General features: G+C 42.3%; 1 protein-coding gene across 1 annotated transcript in view; it reads right to left on the reverse strand.

Moving 5' to 3' along the window:
- Window positions 1–18,827, reverse strand: part of LOC147219006 (receptor-type tyrosine-protein phosphatase S-like) — a 68,480-nt gene that overhangs the window by 13,984 nt on the left and 35,669 nt on the right. Inside the window, exons 6-21 of the mRNA XM_086173257.1 lie at window positions 17,416–17,526; window positions 13,122–13,136; window positions 11,626–11,895; window positions 10,855–11,234; window positions 9,536–9,737; window positions 8,133–8,269; window positions 7,282–7,426; window positions 4,876–5,193; window positions 4,545–4,738; window positions 4,352–4,378; window positions 3,999–4,116; window positions 3,215–3,877; window positions 2,343–2,437; window positions 1,027–1,280; window positions 688–775; window positions 306–524 (exon numbers count right to left, since the gene is read on the reverse strand). Of these exons, the coding sequence (XP_086029383.1) occupies window positions 306–524; window positions 688–775; window positions 1,027–1,280; window positions 2,343–2,437; window positions 3,215–3,877; window positions 3,999–4,116; window positions 4,352–4,378; window positions 4,545–4,738; window positions 4,876–5,193; window positions 7,282–7,426; window positions 8,133–8,269; window positions 9,536–9,737; window positions 10,855–11,234; window positions 11,626–11,895; window positions 13,122–13,136; window positions 17,416–17,526 (3,236 nt within the window). The remainder of the gene's footprint in view (window positions 1–305; window positions 525–687; window positions 776–1,026; window positions 1,281–2,342; window positions 2,438–3,214; window positions 3,878–3,998; window positions 4,117–4,351; window positions 4,379–4,544; window positions 4,739–4,875; window positions 5,194–7,281; window positions 7,427–8,132; window positions 8,270–9,535; window positions 9,738–10,854; window positions 11,235–11,625; window positions 11,896–13,121; window positions 13,137–17,415; window positions 17,527–18,827) is intronic.

The following is an 18,827-nucleotide window of genomic DNA, read 5'->3' on the forward strand; positions in this document are numbered from 1 at the left end:
AATTCAAGAAATATATTTGTAATGATTCCATCTGAGAGGCACATAACAGTAGTGCATAACAGCGTGATACCTCTTGTGCCTCAGAAGGTACATTCACTCTTTATTAGTGTCATTGGAAATACATGAGGGTTATTGCCTTTTGTTTGCAACACCTTGATTGATGTGAATTTTATTGTTTTAGCAGTGAAGCCATATTGATTGGAATGCATAGTGACAGGTTTTAGGAGAGAAACGCAGGGGGCGGGGAATGAGGGAGGGGTTATAAACAGCAAAAGGAAAGGGATGTGACATGATGGCGTTCATACCCCAGTTGTTGAGTTGAGCTCAGCAAGAATGAAGAAGACGTACTCCTGTCCCGGCTCTAAAGCACGGTTCTCGAAACTGCCATAGTCCAGCTGGTCCCCCAGGGTGAAGAAAGCTGGGAGGGTGGCAGGTGTAAAACGGGCTGTGATATACGCACGGCGCAGGTCCACCTGTTTCTGTTGTCTCGAATCCCTCTGCCTTTGACTGATGTCTTTCAACAGCTGAGAGGTGGACAGGTTTACAGAATGGGAAAGGAAAGGCGAAGACAAAAAATTTGAAAAACCACGCATAAATACTGATTTCAAAGCATTTCCAGAGGATATTAGCAACGGAACAATCAATCCATTCCTCTTTCTAGGCAGACAGTGTTGTTATTGTTCTCACCTCTTCAAGGTCCATTTCATCTGGGTTCTTTGGCTGTCTGATGACGCCACGGGCTCTTTTTAGTGGAACCACAACAACATAAACATTCCTGTGGGAGCACACAAGAGGGCAAAAGAAATGACGACACCACCGTCTGCAATCACATAAAAGCACAAATGACTGAAACCACTTTGATTTGTCTCCTTGCCAAATTCAAGATTTCATCTTTGACATCTAGTCAGTCAGGGACTTCGCATCGTATCCGACTCCTTTGTCGATTCCAACCGCATGACTTGCAAGCGCCGCCGACTGCGGGGCTTTTCTAAAACCATCCCATGTGAAATCCCTTGTGAATCTTACTTGACAGGTGAGCGAGTCTCCAGGGACGGGAGTATTATGGTGACTGTTGTCTCTGTTTCTCGGGTGTGGTCGATCTCGGGGCGGCGGATGATGATTGGTGGGGAGGTTTTGGCGGTGATGCGATGACGAAGGCCTCCCATGTTACCTTCAGGGGCAGTGATCTTAAAATCATAGCTGGTGTCGGGCTGGAGGTTCGGGATGACGGCCTTTTTCAGACGAGCATCCACCTCCATCTTCTGTCGATTGTATTCCACCTGAACAGAGGGACAGATTCCATTCATTTTAAATAAATGGTAGGCTGTAAAGATGGAACCGTTTAACACCAACGTATGTGAATTATTTTTGCATTAGTCCTCGGGAATCAAAAAGGCAATATTTTGAATCGCTCAAGTCTGGAAATGTAACCACGGTGATCTTGTGGGACATTTTTCAATTTTCTTCTTCTTCAGGCTACTCCCTTCAGGGGTCGCAGCAGCAAATCATCTTTTTCTATCTCAACCAATTCTGTGCATCCTTTTCTCTTCAACACTATTCTTAGCCTCCTCTTCTTGGAACGTTTTTTTTTGAGAAAAATACCAGACTTCTCCTTCGATTTCATATATTTGATTCGGGTTCATTAGGCTCCCCCTGTAAATCTGTAGAATCCGTCGAAGCAAATGTAAAATGTATAAATCCTGTTCTGGTGATGAAGTTTAGAGGAAAACCCCCTAGTTATTTTAATATTTTAAACATCATCATTTCTTGGTGAGGGCTAGGTAGCTACTCATTTACGTCATTATTCTATAAAAATGAGAGGAAATAACAATGTAATACCATAACCAAAAACACTCACACACACACGTATATGTTTCCAGTTTGGCTACTGTCCAAGTCAATGTTACCGAGAAATAACTTTACATCGGTTTGTCAAGAACAGTGTGCGAAGGGTCTGACGGCAGATATCCCAATGGTGTGCAATATTTGTTTTTCAGAAGCCCGGGGGGAAATATTTGCTGGATATAGATTTAAAGAGTAGCTGACCTCATTCGCGGCTGAATCCATCGGAACAAACACCTTTTTCCTTGTTCAGTTCCTCAATTTTCGCTAATGTAAGATACAGCACAATATTACCCAAGAAAAGGTCGGTGTGTTACTTAACAGCTAGTTTCTATTCCAGTATTAGCCTACAACTTCTCTGAATTTAAGACGCTGAATTCAAGCGTGGGAGTTACGGATATAAGTTTATACCACTAATGATGTACTTCTAACAGTCCTATGTCCCGTGTCAGTAACTGACATACAGGAAATGAATAAATATGCAGTATCTTAATATGTACCATAAAGCGATAAGGGTTGCTGCTCTCCGGGAACTCCCAGGTCAGAAGAACACTGGTTTTTGTGGCCAGATTGACTGAAAAGTTCCTTGGCACATCTAGGAAAACAAGAGCACAAAAAAAAAGGAAAAAAAAAACAAAAACAGAGTCAGTTGTAGATAAACAGTTTATTCTAATAAGCAGTTCCTCTGCTGTCTCACTGCAGTCCTGAAAAAACGGAGGCCACGTCAGTCAAGTCTTTTACTGGGAGAAGAATACATGATGGTTAGGAGGATGGACAGGCGATGAGGAGAGTGGATGGCGAGAGTAATAACTGGAGAAGACAGACAGGCCGGCTGCAGGAATGTGACATGCCACATTCTTCGAGTGTAAGGTTGTGTTTGTTTGCGTCAATATTCAGCATGTCAGCAAAGGCTTTGGAAGAGGTGGCAGTGGATGTTTATCACATGAAAACAGCTTACCGGCAGATTCAGCACCAGGCGTTGGTTTTCACTTAATTCAGACTGGACACTTACCTTCTGTATTAGATACAGTACATTGGAAGCCATATCTTGACTTTTACCTGAGGGCTTGTGATAAGCAGTGCTCTTGAAGCAAACATCCATTAACATTCAGTCTGCTTCCACTGGTGGTGAAGGGTAGGTGATGAAGGTAAGTGAGTGAGTGGAGGAGATTGAGGGAAACAGTCATTTTCTCCTGGACTTTGCCATTGTCAACCTCACTGAGGTGCACAGGGATGGGGGGGTTGACCTGTAAGAACTGGCCCAGACTTCATTTCGTTTTGTGTTTTGCAGTGAACTCCGCAGTAAGCGGAGATGTGAAGCTGAACCAGTGCTTAGGTGAAGGGTGATTCCCAGGAATAAGGCCGACCCTACCTGTTTCAAAGGCCAGGGTTCGACACACCAGAGGTGGGCTGAAGGGGCCTGGCCCTGCCTTGTTGTGGGCTCTGAGCTGCACTTCATACGCTGTGCTGTGATTGAGACCCACAATGGTGTAGCTGAACTCACTCGCTGGCAGCATTATCAGGCGTGGAGGAGCGAAAAATGCTGGCGAGGTAGAGGGGCCGGGGATAGAAGAGGGCCTTGGACTCACAGCCTCTTTGTAAGCTATGGTGTACTCTGTGATGACACCATTGCATTCCTCACTGGAAGGGGGCTGCCATGTCAACTGGAGAGAGCAGCAGGTGGAATTGATCTTGTCAGATAATTTGGGGAACCCGGAGGGTGAGAACATCGGGACTGTTATTTCCTGCTTTGCTTCGTCTCCGTAGCCTGCTCGGCTCTTCGCCGAGAGGACGAAGACGTAGGAGGAGCCCGAGGTGAGATTTGCGACGGTGAAGTTTTTCTCCCGATTTGTGAAATTCACTGTGGTCTCCATTGATGTATTTTTCAGGCCAAACTGTAGGCGGTAGCCCTGTATCTCCACAGGGGCCTCCGGGTTATCTGAGCCTGAACCGGAGCAGTCCAGCGGAGGAGCCCACCGAACCACAACTGATGGACCGGATCCCGGACGTACCCAAAGGGAGGGGGGTCCAGGCACTGCAAATGACAACGTGGGCAGTAAGAAATCAATCTTTTTACACAAATGTGAATATGAACATACCCACACACACGTACAAACATATATTTTATTTATGGATTTATTTCTTGCATGTCTTACCGATCCCCGGGGTCTGCACCAGCTTGGCTTTGCTATGTGCACCATCCCCTTTGGTGGTGTATGCCGCCACCGACACGGAATACACGGTCTCCGCTTTCAAACCTCCCAAAATCAGTTCCTGTGTTAGAACACACAAGCACCACGATCAAATACCGCCCGCTTAAATTGCCCTCAATCTGAAGCAAACAAAGACTAATTTCATTTCCATACTGAAAATTGTAAAGTACCGCTAAATATATCTGGATGTCAAACTAAGAGGATTTCATAAATGTCTCTGAGAAATTACAGCTGCTATGCTCTGCTTTTTAATGGTGGTGACTTCATTTGTAATGACAAAAGAAGTCGGCACTCACATACTGAGTCGAGTCATCCTCCTCCATCTTATCCCACAGATGAGACACGCCCAGCAGGCAGCCAAGACAGATGAGAGGAGGAGTGAGTTAAAGGACCAAAAGAGAAACGGGGGATGTTTAATGATAACTGAATATCGTTCAGTGAATAAGAGGAATAATGGACCATCATTTAAATATTTAGTTATAATGTCACCTGAGACTCATCCAATAAGAGATCTTTGATCTGGGGAAGATTTCGTGATTCACTGCTCTCTGAACGGCCGTAATGGACTTGATAGCCACGGATCTGTCCCTGACGTAACCGTGGCAACACAGACCGCCACGTGACTCGAAGAGCCGAGGAATTGAGTTGCTGGACATCCACCTGACGAGGTGCCGCGCCGGGTACTAGGGATAAATACACGCACGAACACACAAACAGACAAATGGTTAATTAAGTGGCCTGCTGTCTAGCCAGTAAATAATCAACTGATCAATGGATCAATACTCTTTAAGTCTATGTCTAGTTTAACGGTGACTCTCACCATCCTCATCAGTTCTGCAAAGCACAGCTGGGCTGTTGGGTCCAGCTCCCTCGGAAGTGAAGGCTGCCACGCTGATGTTGTACCAGCTCCATTTCTCCAGCCCCTCTACTACTGTCTGCCCCTGCTGGGCCGGAATACGAAGCCCCTTCACCTCTTGCCCCTGACTTTTTCCTCCTGCTCCAGACACTCTCTGGTATTTCAGCTCATAACCTGACAACTTGCCATTCTGCCCCTCCATCGGAGGAGGCCTCCAGCTAACTCTCAGTGAGGTGGAGCTGGCAGACTCGCAGGAGACGCCCTCAGGTGCAGCTGAGGGCTCTGATTGGACAAAGGGCAAGGAGGACAGTTGGTAAAGTATTTAGGAAAGACCCGGGAGAATGGAGTTAAAAAAAGTAAGAGTAGGGGAAAAATACGAGCAAAAGGAGAGAAAATAAGGATAAAAAGAAGAAAATAAGAAATGAAGGTAAACTGATGTGAAAGAGATAAAACCAGAACCGACATGACTCAGAGTGAGGGGCGGAACCTCTGCATAGTACAGGAGCAAAAAGTTAGGTTTTAAATTTCTAATGAAATAAACCAGAGACAAGAGTATTGACCCTGAGTGGACAGCTTAATTATACCCATGGAGAATGTGCATCCAGTATGCAGTGATAATGTTTTATCCTTTGGCCATAGCCAATGGCATAAAGAGGAATCAAACCTTTGAATGAAAACGAGATACAATGTATTCGTAAGGCATAGATTCTCAGCTCACGGCACAGAAGCACAGACTCAAGCAAATATTTGTAGATGCAGTATGTATTTCACAACTGTACACCACGTAATGAGTGAGCTCTTGGAATAAATGACTGCTCAGAGACTTTCCGCTCCTGGCTCGGGCACAGCGCTGTGGTGCACAGACTTATTGGTAATAGAATTAAGCAGGCAGAAATAACAAACAGGTAGCCAAGGAGAGGAAGGCACTCGCTGTTGAGAGGTATGCAACAATGATGAATCGCAAACAAGAAATGGATCAGAGACTATTTGAGTTAGTCCGGGGCATTCAAGAAACAGAATATCGACGGACTAGAAGTCACAGTGGGTTTAACTTACCTTATATCATGCTGCTTCAAGTACACACAGTGATATGCGTGTATGCACACAAACCAACGCATTCGCGTGCAAACACACGCAGGTGATTATTTGAGGCGGCTGGGCTAGTCTGCAGCTGCTGGGAGTGTATAGCATGACTGAGAATGTATGTGTGTGTGTGTGTGTGTGTGTGTGGGAGTGTAATAGTCATAGCTGACAGGTTCAAGTATCTATTCATTCAGCCGTATAGCCACTGTTCTGTTGGCCCCGAGGGACAATCTAGATGTGCACCAAAGCTTGGCGATAACAAAGCGCACATAACCTCCCTGGGAAATGAATTCTGCTGCATGAAATAGTCTGCTTATTTAGCAGCTCCCCTTTGCTGCACCCCCTTCGCCACCTCTTCCTGTACATCACCTTGGTCTATATATTTGGAGGTCAAAAGTAAGAGGTTAAAAGTCTTAAATATACATGTACTCTGTTCTAAAAATGGCACTGAAAACACTGGCGGTATCATGGAAATGTTAAGAGGCAAGTGCCTGACAAAAACTTACCACTTTAGTGATACAGCACCGTGAACCGTAGAGCTCTGGACTCTTTTTCTTACTCATGACTACTTCTATTCATTCTTCTCCTTGCATCATTCTCTTCCTTATCCCCGCATTCATTTTTTCTTCTCAGGTTCAGATAGAAAAATACTTAGTGTGTCAGAAAATTAAGATAATTTGACTCTTCTATGTAATTAGGGATCGTGCAGGAAAAGAGAGAAAAGGAAACAAGGGAGAGAATACAAGTTCAGCGTGAAACACAGACCTTACTTACAATATTGCAGGTAAACACCAAATCCTTTAATGTTCCTCTCCACTGCCTGCCAGCCAATAACTGGCAGATACTTTCACTCTCTCAAAGATACTGGACACTGATAGAGTGGGAAAAGTGAAAAGAAATCAAAGAAGGCAGAAAGAGTAATCCGCGCTCCATCTTCATCCGCCACGATGTTTTGGCTTTGTGAGAAAGCAGGAGGCTGAACGGCTGAAGAAAGGCACGGTTAAAGACGAATGGACGGATGGGAAGAGGATTTGGAAAGATGGGTTGATAAAGATGATAGAGATGCGAAGATGGCTCCCAGGTTTTACCGCAAAAGTTGCTAAAGACAATCTACTACCTCATGTGTATGAAGGTGTGTGTGTGTTTGTGTGAGTAAAGGACAAGTTTGAATAAGACTTGTGCACAGGCCCGAAACATAATACCAATGATTTTTCAGATTTTTTTGATGTGTGAGTACCCCCAGTGCCTGTGGGTACAGTGTATAAGCTCAGTGAAATTAAAACGTACTGGCTTGTGACGTCCGCTGCACCAGTTCGTTGGTGAAGGCACCGATGCCTTTGTTTGAGATGGCGGCCAGGGAGAAGGAGTACTCAGTGTTTGCTCTCAGACCCTCCACTGTGTAGGAATTCCTTGGCCCGAAGGTCAACTTCTCCTATGAGAAATAAGCAAGAGAAGCAGAGGGAAAAATTTGGGAAAATTAAAGAGTCAATCGTGATAGTGAGCGGCAAGACTGTCATCTGCTGACAAAGTGCGACAGGGCGTTACTCTCTCACACTTCTTTTATCTGTCCGTGAATTCCCTCTTTTGTGAACTAGCACAGTTTAAAAAGTGTACTATGGATATGTTCATGGAAAAGAAGCACTTTGCTGTAGTCATGGTGCAACTCCTTTTCCAATAGACCGAAGCCGTTGTGGCTTGTGGAATGCTTCTTGTAGGAAAAAACTAATGAAATGATGTTTCACTCCCCCATGGATCGATAAATTATTTCTGTTTCTGATTAAAAATTACTACCATTAATACCTCAGTGTGTCAGAGACATCGGCAAGGCGGCCATGCAATGCACTGGGTTTCACATTGAACAAGCGATCGTAATAAATGATGACGATAAATAAATGAAGTCAAGTATCAATGACTGTGCAGTTGATCAATATACCAGTGAAAAAGCTGATCAGCTCTGCAGAGATAAGAGATCGTCCAACATCCCGTGGATGTTGACACCAGGAGTATATCCTGTGTTTTGTGTAAAATTCCCCCAGAAAACAAGGCAGGCACGCTGCCTGCTGCAAACAACATACCCTGAACTGGTGTTTCAGGTCTGCTCTATGATGTGTACACCCACAAAGCACAGGTTGTCTTACCAAACTGCCAAACTTGACAGGTTTGTAGAGGAGCTCATAGTTAACAATGCCTTCCTTGGTGTACGCTGGTTCCCAGGTCAGCTCAATACTGGTGTCGGTCACTTTTCCAACTTTAAACTTTCCCGGTTGCCCTGGGACTGAGGACGACAGAGTACCACAAAAACCATTCAAGGCATGATCAAAAACATACTTAGAATTTAAAACCCTTGTTTTTAAAAGGACTTGCAAACAAAAAATGACTAATGATTTATTTCTGTCTCAGAATGGATCATTTTTAGACATCTGAACAATCAATCACCAATCCCTCTTGTCTTGTGACACCCACTTTGTTACTTGGCAGTGATGACTCAAGGATCTGCACCTCTATGTTAAACTCTCCGGAACACTTCCACTGGCGATGGTGACTCACAATATCGTGAGAGAACCTTAGTTATAGCTGAATTTGTGGCTATATCTGAAGTTAGAGAATCTGACGGATCTCTAACCATCTCTCCTCTAAGCCTGAGAGAGGCAATGTAACCCTGTGAGACACTTTCTTCCCTGTGCAGGAAACTCATGCCAGCTGCTTTTATCAGTTATTTCAAACAATCCCCTTAGCTTGTGATTTTAGGTTGGTTTTGGAACATAGACTAAACATAGACTAAGGAACATTAACAGTTTCAATCTCAGTTCCTACTGAGAAAGTTAACCTTGCCTTGTGTCATAGAATTGGTGTTAGCAAAATAAATGTATTTTTTCTGTCGACACAACCAGACTTCATCATGCACACCCCCAGAAACTCCCACTGAAATGAATAGGTGTTTATTTCTTTAAATTGAATCTGTTCTAAATCCAATTCTTTTGACTCGTCTGTTGAAAAAAGGTAGACGTTTCAGAGACATATGGTGCCACAGTGGCTCAGCCTACACATGAATTTAAACCAGTAATACCCCTCACCATTTCTGAGCAATAATCTCTTTATGCCCTCCATCAAATAAAACCTGCAACTTCACAACCGCTGTCACACTGACATGAGTAGTAGCAATGCACAATGGATTTTTTGCCTGTAAATCCTCAGTCCCTTTTTATAGCTCTTAACACTTCTGTCACAACAGGTAAAATGTATTCATTTTAGAGAATTCACAAAATATGACAGGTCAAGTGTTGAATTTCTTCGCGTGCTTTACACAACTCAGCTGAATAAGCTTCTTATCAATGCAGATAAACACGTAACACATCAAAAAGAAAAATACTTGAATTATTTTGTCTCACCTGCAGATTTAGAAAAAAAAAACATCATTTAATAACCCATTCATAAATTGATAACCAGTACCTATTAGTTAACTACACATCACATTGTAGGATATATCCGGTCATTTGCACACACTTCCAACTCCTTACATTCACATGTGAGCAACACTCACCTCCTGGCATGACTTTAACATGAACAGGGTCGGAGAACGGTCCATCCCCTACAGATGTGAAGGCTAGGACCTGTATAGTGTATGTCTCCGAAGTCACCAGGTTCTGTATGGTGGTGATCACACTGTCCTGGACATTATGGATCTGCCACTCATTCATTTCACGTGATGGGTCCATGGTGTAGTACACTCGATAGCCTTTCACCTGCAACATGGGGGCAGAGAGAGATTGATAGATTGCATGTCTGGTTCCGTTTTTTTATTTAAGGTCATTGATTACTGGGAGGCGATGAGTGATTTTACACTTAATCTTTGTTTGTTGCATGCACAGTAATCCATAATAACATCATTCAAAATGCTACCAACTGCGGTTTATCATCCAAGGTCATCATCTATGAATTATTGTCTTCTGTTGGTCCAGGTGTTCCTGGGGATTTATTGATTGTCATAAGGTGATGCCATCACCTCTTTGGGGCCGTATGGATTTGACCCTGATAAACAAACAGTGGCCTCACAACAACTCTTCTGCAGATGTCCTTAGATTGCAGTCCCAACACACAACTTCTACCACCTACTCTTTATCCAGCTTTAATATCCATAATCCCTGCGCGTTCTCAATTCAGCCTTGCCCCTTTATGAATATATTGGACAGGTTGTGTAGAAAAGGAAATAGGACTCTGGAGGGAGACTTCTTAACTCAGAGCAGTAAGTCCAATTACCTTTTCTTCCTTTGGGGAGTGGAAAGGTACTATGGGACTGACAAAAGAGGATTCTTGCGCAAGACACTATCCCTGCAAAGGGCATAAACCTGTGAACTTAAAGGCTCTTAGTGGCTAATTTTTTTAGGAGTCTATTGTTTCTACACCATAAGGGTCTCTCTGCAAGTTACAAAAAAAACCTGGTTTTAATTTTTATAATGTGAGAAAATATCAGTTATTTCCTCTTGGCCAACGACATCTCTTGCATAATTTAAGATATCATATATTTTTCTTATCAGTGCAGGAAAAAACAGAAGATTGAAAAGAAGTCACCAGAAAAAATCTTGAAAGTATTTCTCAATTGACACTGAATCTATGCAGAGCATCTCGAAGATGGATCTTTGGGCTTTGAGGCTTGGATGGATTACTTGTACCAATTTCTTCAAATCTGTCCAGGTTTAAAGGACATAAACTACATATATGACAGATTTTATAGAGAAACATGAAAATATAAATAAATATTCTATTTTGGGTCCATCTTCATTTTTTTTATTATCTCCTCGCATTTAATGTGCAATAAGTCTCTTGATGATAGTAAATTGAAAAAACAGGAAGTCATCCCACCTGACCATTGGGTTCCTCAGGTTCTTCCCAGCGGACCATTACTGTGTTCTGAGAAATAATGTGGGCCTGGACGTTTCGTGGCGGGCTGGCCGGAGCCTGCTCTCCTGTGCGAGCCTCCACGCGGGTAGAAGGGGGTCCTTGGCCGATGCTATTGAAAGCTGACACTCGGATTTCGTACTCTGTGTTTGGATACAGCCCTCCAATGCTGTAACGGGTGGTGGTGATGCTGTCCACGGTCTCGTATTTACTATCTGGGCCTTTGGCTCGATATTGGATGATGTAGTATGAAACAGGGTCGGGGTTTCCAGAGTCCCAGGTGATGGTAACGCTGGTGGCTGTGGTTTCTGTGACAATGGGCATCCCAGGCGGCTTGGGCAAAGCTTGGATTTAAAGAGAGGACAAATTAAATCTATAAAACACTTGTTACATATTGGTTGCAGGCCATATTAGTATTTGTCACGACATTCGACGCTATATGTAGACTATTAAGTCTACTTTTTTGATTTGTAACATTTTTAAAGAACTGACTACAAATCATGTTACATTCAATTCTGCCATGCATATGTGATTGACTCAAATTGAAAATTGCTCGAGACATGACGAAATGTTCATCTTTTGGGGAAGACGTTTAATAGCGGCAGAGAAATACAGAAGAAACCCGATCAAATGGGATTCATCTTGCAAAAAGCTACTACCAATGGTCTTTCATTGGACTTTGCTTTGATCGAGGATTTTAAAACAAGCAACAATATCTCTATTAGTGTCCCTTACTCTTGACCAAAACCTGAGCGGTGGCCTCGATGATACCCAGGCTACTCATAGCGACGCAAGTGTAATTTGCCGACTCCCGGACGCCAGTAAGCTCCAGCACATTGCGTCCGATCGGCATCTCGTCCTCAGGGGTCAGGTCCTCAATGCCCAGCATCCACTTGACGTAGGGCATGGGCGAACCAACTGCCACGCAGGTGATGTTGACGCTCCCTCCCGGCATGATCTCATGGTTGGAGGGAAGAATGGAGAAACGAGGGGGGACATGGCGTACTGGTAAAAGAGGAGAGTTGGGGTAGAGAGGATAGGGGAGGTGGTTAAGGGGGGTGGTGGGTTGGAAAAAAAGCGGGAGGGGGGAACGAGGAGAAGAAAGGCGGAGAGAAAGAAGGTTGGGGAGGGAGTGAAGGGGGAGAGAATCAGATAGAGAGATAGAGTGGCATAGAGCGAGAGAGAGATTGAGCAAGAAAGAAAAAGAAAAAGAGAGGAGAGGTTACAGGAAGGGGGAGAATGAACTTCAGGGTTTTTATAGAATATTACAAAGGGATAATTCAGTTTAGTCCCAGTTGCTTTATGGTACTGATGATTTCAACAGAAAGACACAAATCTTGTGTTGAGCTCAACCAATCAGTGAGCTGCCTACTCAAAAAAATAGAGTGACAAACTCTTGAGTACCATTTCAACCAGGACATGACACCTATAGTCAGTTTCTCATATTACAGTGCAGTGTTAATCGATTACTACCCACTTAAGTGATTCAAGTTTTTGATTGTAAATGTATTACTCCCCGTCTGACTTATTCACTAAGCAATACATAAACATTAAACTTTGAGGGCTTTACTGGCTCATTCGGGTGAGCATTAATATTTTATTAATAGGCCTTGCCTGCTATTTGTGTCCCTGTGAGAAAAAAAAAAATAAAACCCCAAACAATCTCTATCTAATGCTGCATCTACCGGATCTTGATCGAGTATATATTAGGAGAGATGCATCGAGAGACTGAACTCATAGGTCACTTGCATGCCTGGGCGACTCAAGAGAGATAAAATGGTGGAAGAACACAAAGAAGAGAGCGAAGAACTGAGGGAGGACAGACAGAAGCGAGAAGAGAGTAGAGGAACAGAAGCGAAAGATAGAGGGATAGATTAGGTGCAAGAGAGAGAGAGAGAGAGAGAAAGACAGAGAGAAAGGCAGCTCTGCTTCTCTTCCAGACAATGAAAGGCAATGCAGCAAAGGACAGCCACATTGTACAACAAGATACTGTACAATACTTAAGATTCATAACTGATACAGTGTGTAGTCAAATGAATTGAAAATGTGGACAGGAGAAGGTAAAGGATTCTAAAACGGTGTAGTGGCAAATTACAGAGTGATCATCGAACACACTGAGTAAAGAACAACAAGACAGTATGAAAGAGGCAGAACGGGAAAGAACGAGTGCGAGCAAAATAGAGATATGTGAGGTAGTATGTGCATGTTTATAAGTTAATAAACTTATGTACATGTGTCTTTCGGTCCTACTCATCAGGGTGCAGACAGAATGCAGAAGAAAAGAAGAAAAAAAGAAGGAGGGAAAGGAGGGGAAGAGACAGGGGGTGGAGTTAAAGAGAGAATTAGAAGTGGGTTTCGGGGAAGGAGGGAAAAGGGGGAAGAAAAGAGGAGTGAGGAAGAAGAAAACACATGAATCTATTTAAAACACAGCTATACCAGAGTCAGGCCCATTCAGAAAGCAGGTGCTTCAAAAAAAAAAAAAAAAGAGTAATCAAAAAAAAAACTAGTTTTGAAGAAAGAGAAGAAGAATAGGATACCCCAGGGTGACAACACAGGAAATAGAGAGAGAAATGGACAAACATCTTTCAATGAAAAGGATAGAATGAGAGGGAAGGCGGACAGAGAGTAGAAGCATTGTCTAAAATCCCTGCTCGACCCAACACGAGAATTTTAACTCTGACATAAAGTAGTAAAAAGATTCAAAATGACTAAAAATTACATTAAAAACAATGGGAGGGTTCATAGGAAATAAACACTTTCCCTCAGACGTTTTTAGTCATACAATACAAATAAATCGATAATGAATAGATAATAAAATTTAAATAGCATCGGTCAATTTGCTAGGTAATCTCCACTCCTGAATTAGCAAAATCTTTACTTGCAATTTTTCTGGGCCCTAATCAATGAATCTAGAGACAATAGGATAAAAGTCAACATCGTCACATTTTTGTTTTGTAACAATTCCATAATTACGACGCTCCCATGATGCAATTGTTCAATTCAATAAAGAAAGACATTTGGGAAAATAACGTGTGGAACGATCGCCAGAAGATGCCCAGAATTGGATACGGAAGTTGAAGACAAGAAAGAGACAAAGAGACAAAAACAGGTAGATCTGTTAGAAACAGACATGATTTGGCAGGCATCTCCTCAACTGAGCATGCTGACACGCAAACATACACAAATAGTTAGACAGACACACACAGACGGACAGACAGGCTGCTTCCATCACTCCTCCATGCATGAAAATCACAGAGCATGCAATGGAGTTATATTCAGTTTCAGCACAAAAACAATTATTTCAGTGTGCATGTTTATATAGTAATGTGAGAAATGACAGAATGAGTGTGAAGATAATCATAAACTCATCTAAAACTGTAAAAAAAAGTGCACAAGTTTTTATAAAAACATCAGTCTTAAGCTACTGAGACTGAGGAATCCACTGCCAAGACGTAGCCGAGTACTTTACAATAAAGTGGGCTTATAACAGGGGATAATCCTTCACATGCTCACAGAGCCACAAGCTTAAAGTTAATCGAGCCGGGCATCATGATTCACCTCTATTTTCTGTACAGTTTGTGAGAGTGAGGGGGTTCAATCTTTATTAGCAGAGCTATCGTTAGTCCACTGCTCTGCTGGGAGTTCGTGGGCAACTAGCAGAGGAGATTTTAGCAGAGCCAGAAGGATTACCCCTGTGCTTCTATATTCCCCGTTAGGACGGTCAGTGAGCTGACATTTGAACTGCGCCATCCCATATTTCTCAAGGACGCATTAATATTCCCATCGTCCTCTCAAATATGACTGGAAATGTTCCAAAGTGCCAGACAGTGGAGGGGAATCCGAATGTTTGTCGGAGATAATGATGGCTGGGTAAGAACTAAGACGCTTCACCGCTTGGACAATAATTCAGTTAAGATGTAAATAATCAGATTCCTCATTTTAAATATCGTGATCATCCCTTTAAGGCTGATTTCGTTGGCTACTTGGGGGTATTGGAAACAAGTCGTGAACACCAAAATGGCATCACGTTTTAACAGTTTGCCTGTCCAATAAGGTTGTAAAGGCTTCAAGCCATTATAAGTAGTTGTCACTACTTCGTAAGACTAATAAAATACTTCTGTAAATAATAACGACACAAGTTTGATGGGTGTCTCTTTAGGAAGCCAATGTTGATTCCCCAGCGAAATGGCCAACTACACTGCAGCCGTGGAGGCTGAGATGATCCTTTCTTGGTTTGGCTCAGAGAGGTGTGTTGAAACAGCCTTGCCCTTGAGAAGCCCATATTTATGTGCGATCACATTATTGGCAGGGAAAGAGTTAAGTTGATACAACAAACCCTTTTGGAAAATGGTTTGACACAAACAGCAATGCTGTCTTGAGTATGGAGTTGGTTTGTATCCACCAGGGGAAACTAAGTTCAGTATTTACACTTTTTTTTAGTTCTTTTGTTTCGGTCTCTACCACATCCAGAGGGAAATATCTGGTGGCAAGAAGCTCCATTATGTTCCCTAACGATGTTAGTTTGCCGGTTGTTACGAGGCTGGTACAGCAGTCGCGGGTTTTAGTGCTTGTATCAGGGAATGATGATGCGATGAAGAGTAAGGTTGAACCCGCAGTCGCGCTGCTTCACATTTCAATGATGAGTTGCAAATACATAGGAAAAGCATCAGTAATTAATTCAATAATTTTGCGCTATGATTTGCAATATTAGAGGACATGATCATTTCTGCACCACAACCCTGAGTTTATATTGCTCTATACTATATATTTGTATTATTGCAGCCCGATTTTTTTTTTAGAGATTCTGTTTGCATGAAGTGTCTATGAAAATTATAATAAACATCCTGTCATTTAATAGTTGCAATATATATATATATTTTATTTCTTTGTAGTCTAGAATAAAGAAAATGTCCTGCCAGTTTCCAGGAGTAAGTTACATACAGCACTAAAAAACTTAACTTACTTTATTACAGTATAAGGTTTATCTTGTTTTGTACCCCACTATGTGCACTTTCTATATTCAGTTATTATGTTTTGTAAGTAACAATAAGCAGGATTTCAGCCAAACAGATTAGATTCAGATTCAACTTGATAGAAGAATGGGAGGTGCAATCATGACTTGCATTGCAACATTGCCACTTGATGCTAGAAGTGCAGAATTGAAGCAAGTGTAATGTCAAAGGAGCAGGGAGACATACAATGATACAAAAAACATACAAAAAAAAAAGAAAAAGTGGCAATACATGACAGTAAAATCATGATCTCAACACATCCACAAGCCTGAACACAAACTGCCTTCCATGCGCTCATGTAAGTCAGTCAGCAAACATGCGAGCGGTGCTCCTTTCTCTTTCTCTCTTGCTCCTTTCATGCAAACATCACCTCTTTTAAATCTTCCAATTCTTGGGTCTCCATGACAACAAGATCATACCATGCAGAAAACATTGATCGGGGAGTGAAGGCAATACCAAGGGTTCTGCACACAAGGCCTCACAATGCAGTCAATGCACTTTGCTGCGTAGGCAGGCCACTCAAAGTAGCAGCTTTGGAAAAAATCAACTCTTTTTGGAGACAAGTTTTAATTATATAACTTCAAATACATTCTGGTGTCTTTAAACGTGTTTTTTTTTGTTTCTCTCTGTTTCAATAACCACTTTCTGAAACAAAGGAGTAACAAAAGAAAAGAAAGAGCACACCAACCTTCTCGAAGCTCTGAGGGATGGAAGGGGGTTGATGCGGAACACAATGACGTGAAGGGGAGAGAGAGAACGGGGAAACACAGAGAGAATAAAAACGGCCAACGCAAAACCACTCACTCCAGTCAAACACTTTCACACTAACCCTCTCGCTCTAACACATATACACGTGCGTGCACACACACACACACACCCAAACACACGCTCATGTATGCACCATTTTACAACTTACACAACTGCAAACACACACACGCACGCACGCAAACATACACACACATACACACACACACACACACACACACACACACACACACGCTCCTCTTCGATACCCCTTCAACATAGAAACTAGAAGTTATACATTAGTTGTTGTTTTTCATCTCGGAGCTGGTGAAACCAGCAGCCACAGTCCAGAGGCTAGAATAAGTTTAACAGTGAATTATTAATTGATCTTACAAAAATGTCATCTTCAATTAATTCAGATTTTTTTAACGCTTTAATTTGCCTCAAGTACAGAAACCATTGTAGTCAACAGATCACTGATGTTTCCATGCATTTAAACCAAGGTGTATTTCCAGCTATCTTGTTTAACTGAATTGTGGAATTTGCACCAAGGTTTAAGGTGGACTCGTTAAGGGTGGTTGTGAAATAATACAGCACAAGGTCAAACATGTATCATAGACAATGGATTGGTTAGTAAAAACTTCTTTAAGAGCACAAAAAATGGAAAATCATGTCTTTAAAGACAATGGTAGCTCAGCAGTGTTGATACTTGTGCGTTTGTATGTCAGTATCTGTGCATGTCCTTGAGTGTTGCGTGTAAAGGTCCTACCTCGCACGTATAAGTTGGCAGGCGAAGAGTAGCGCACGCCTTGAGAATTGGTAGCCACGCACTCGTACTTCCCTTGGTCTGATTCTTCAGCGTTTTCAATCTGCAATGCTCCTGTGTGAGAGGGAGACATGGAAAAAGGGGGGCTCTTTTTTATTTTGATGTTTCTGCGATTGCTCCCTCTGCTTCCTGTCTTTTCATCCCCATATATGTCACTGTTGCTGTTTTTCTGATTCTTTTAGATTTTGACTCGGGGGTATTCTCCTCCATCTCTGCAACATCCAGCAGAGCCAGTTCTGCGGTTGTTTCAGTTCAGCAGCCCTTTAAATGGACTGCGTTCTCATAAAGTAGTTGTTAAAAAGACAGTTTTTTTGTGCAGCTCTCCTTAAAGAAAATAGACGGGACACACTTTCAGATTTGAAAGAGCTCATTCAAGTGGTTAGGAAGACAAAACATGTCTCACAGTGACTTGTTGCAAAGTTACACAAGGGTTAACGGGCTTTTGTTTTGCACCTTTACAAGCCACTGTTTCCCCTCAGTTGCGTGAAGAGAGCCTGCTTCTATTTTGGCAGTTAACTGGGAACAGCTACACAGCTTTACCCCATAGCAACGACCTGAAGATGCTCTTTAACTTGTCTGCTTCTTTTCCGTCTCCAGTTTCTAGCCTCCCGTCTTCAGCGCTACACGGCACACAGCGTCTCCCAAACGTGCTATAATTACACACAGAATTTGTCAGGTATTCTTTTGTTTCTGTTGTTTCAAAGAATGCTATTGTTACTGCTTTTCTTTTTTAACCACCAACAGCTTTTTGAATTTCCAGCAGTGACTTTTCTGTGCTCTTTCAGCCTGCTGTGCGACACTCATCTCATTTGAAACTGACATTGACATGACACCTGAGGAGGAGGCACAAAACCATGGATTACACTGTGAAGCACAAAACAAGAAAACACAACACCTCGTGCACATCGCAAACACACATATTTGAAACAGTGCACAAAGGACAGACATGAAAACACACTCGCTTCTTTAAGTAAAAAGCTATATATGTATTGTGTATATATGTTTACCCAAATATAATGCACGTTGTGACTTTATTGTCATTCAATATTTGTAAAGTTAAACACTAATTACTACCTAATATTGTCCTGATGTGCAAGACAAGCTAAAGGATATTTTATAATTATTCTTTGCCTTTCCTTCATATGCTTGCTTCAAACAAAGTATCCAATACAAAGTAGATTTAATCTCATTTACATCTACTTTGCATTGGCTATTTCCCTCTGGAAACTCAAACATCATGCATCCAGAATCAAAACACACACATGTATCTGTGTGTGTGTTAGCTGTCATCCGGAAATGAGCAAAAGGATTTCTCGTAAATTGTGTTAGAAGTCGAGAAGAATGAACACAAGTTT

This window comes from Fistularia commersonii, chromosome 25 (assembly GCF_037954325.1).
Source record: "Fistularia commersonii isolate RoL2024-O1a breed Wild chromosome 25, RoL_Fcom_v1.0, whole genome shotgun sequence".
Lineage (NCBI taxonomy): Eukaryota > Metazoa > Chordata > Actinopteri > Syngnathiformes > Fistulariidae > Fistularia > Fistularia commersonii.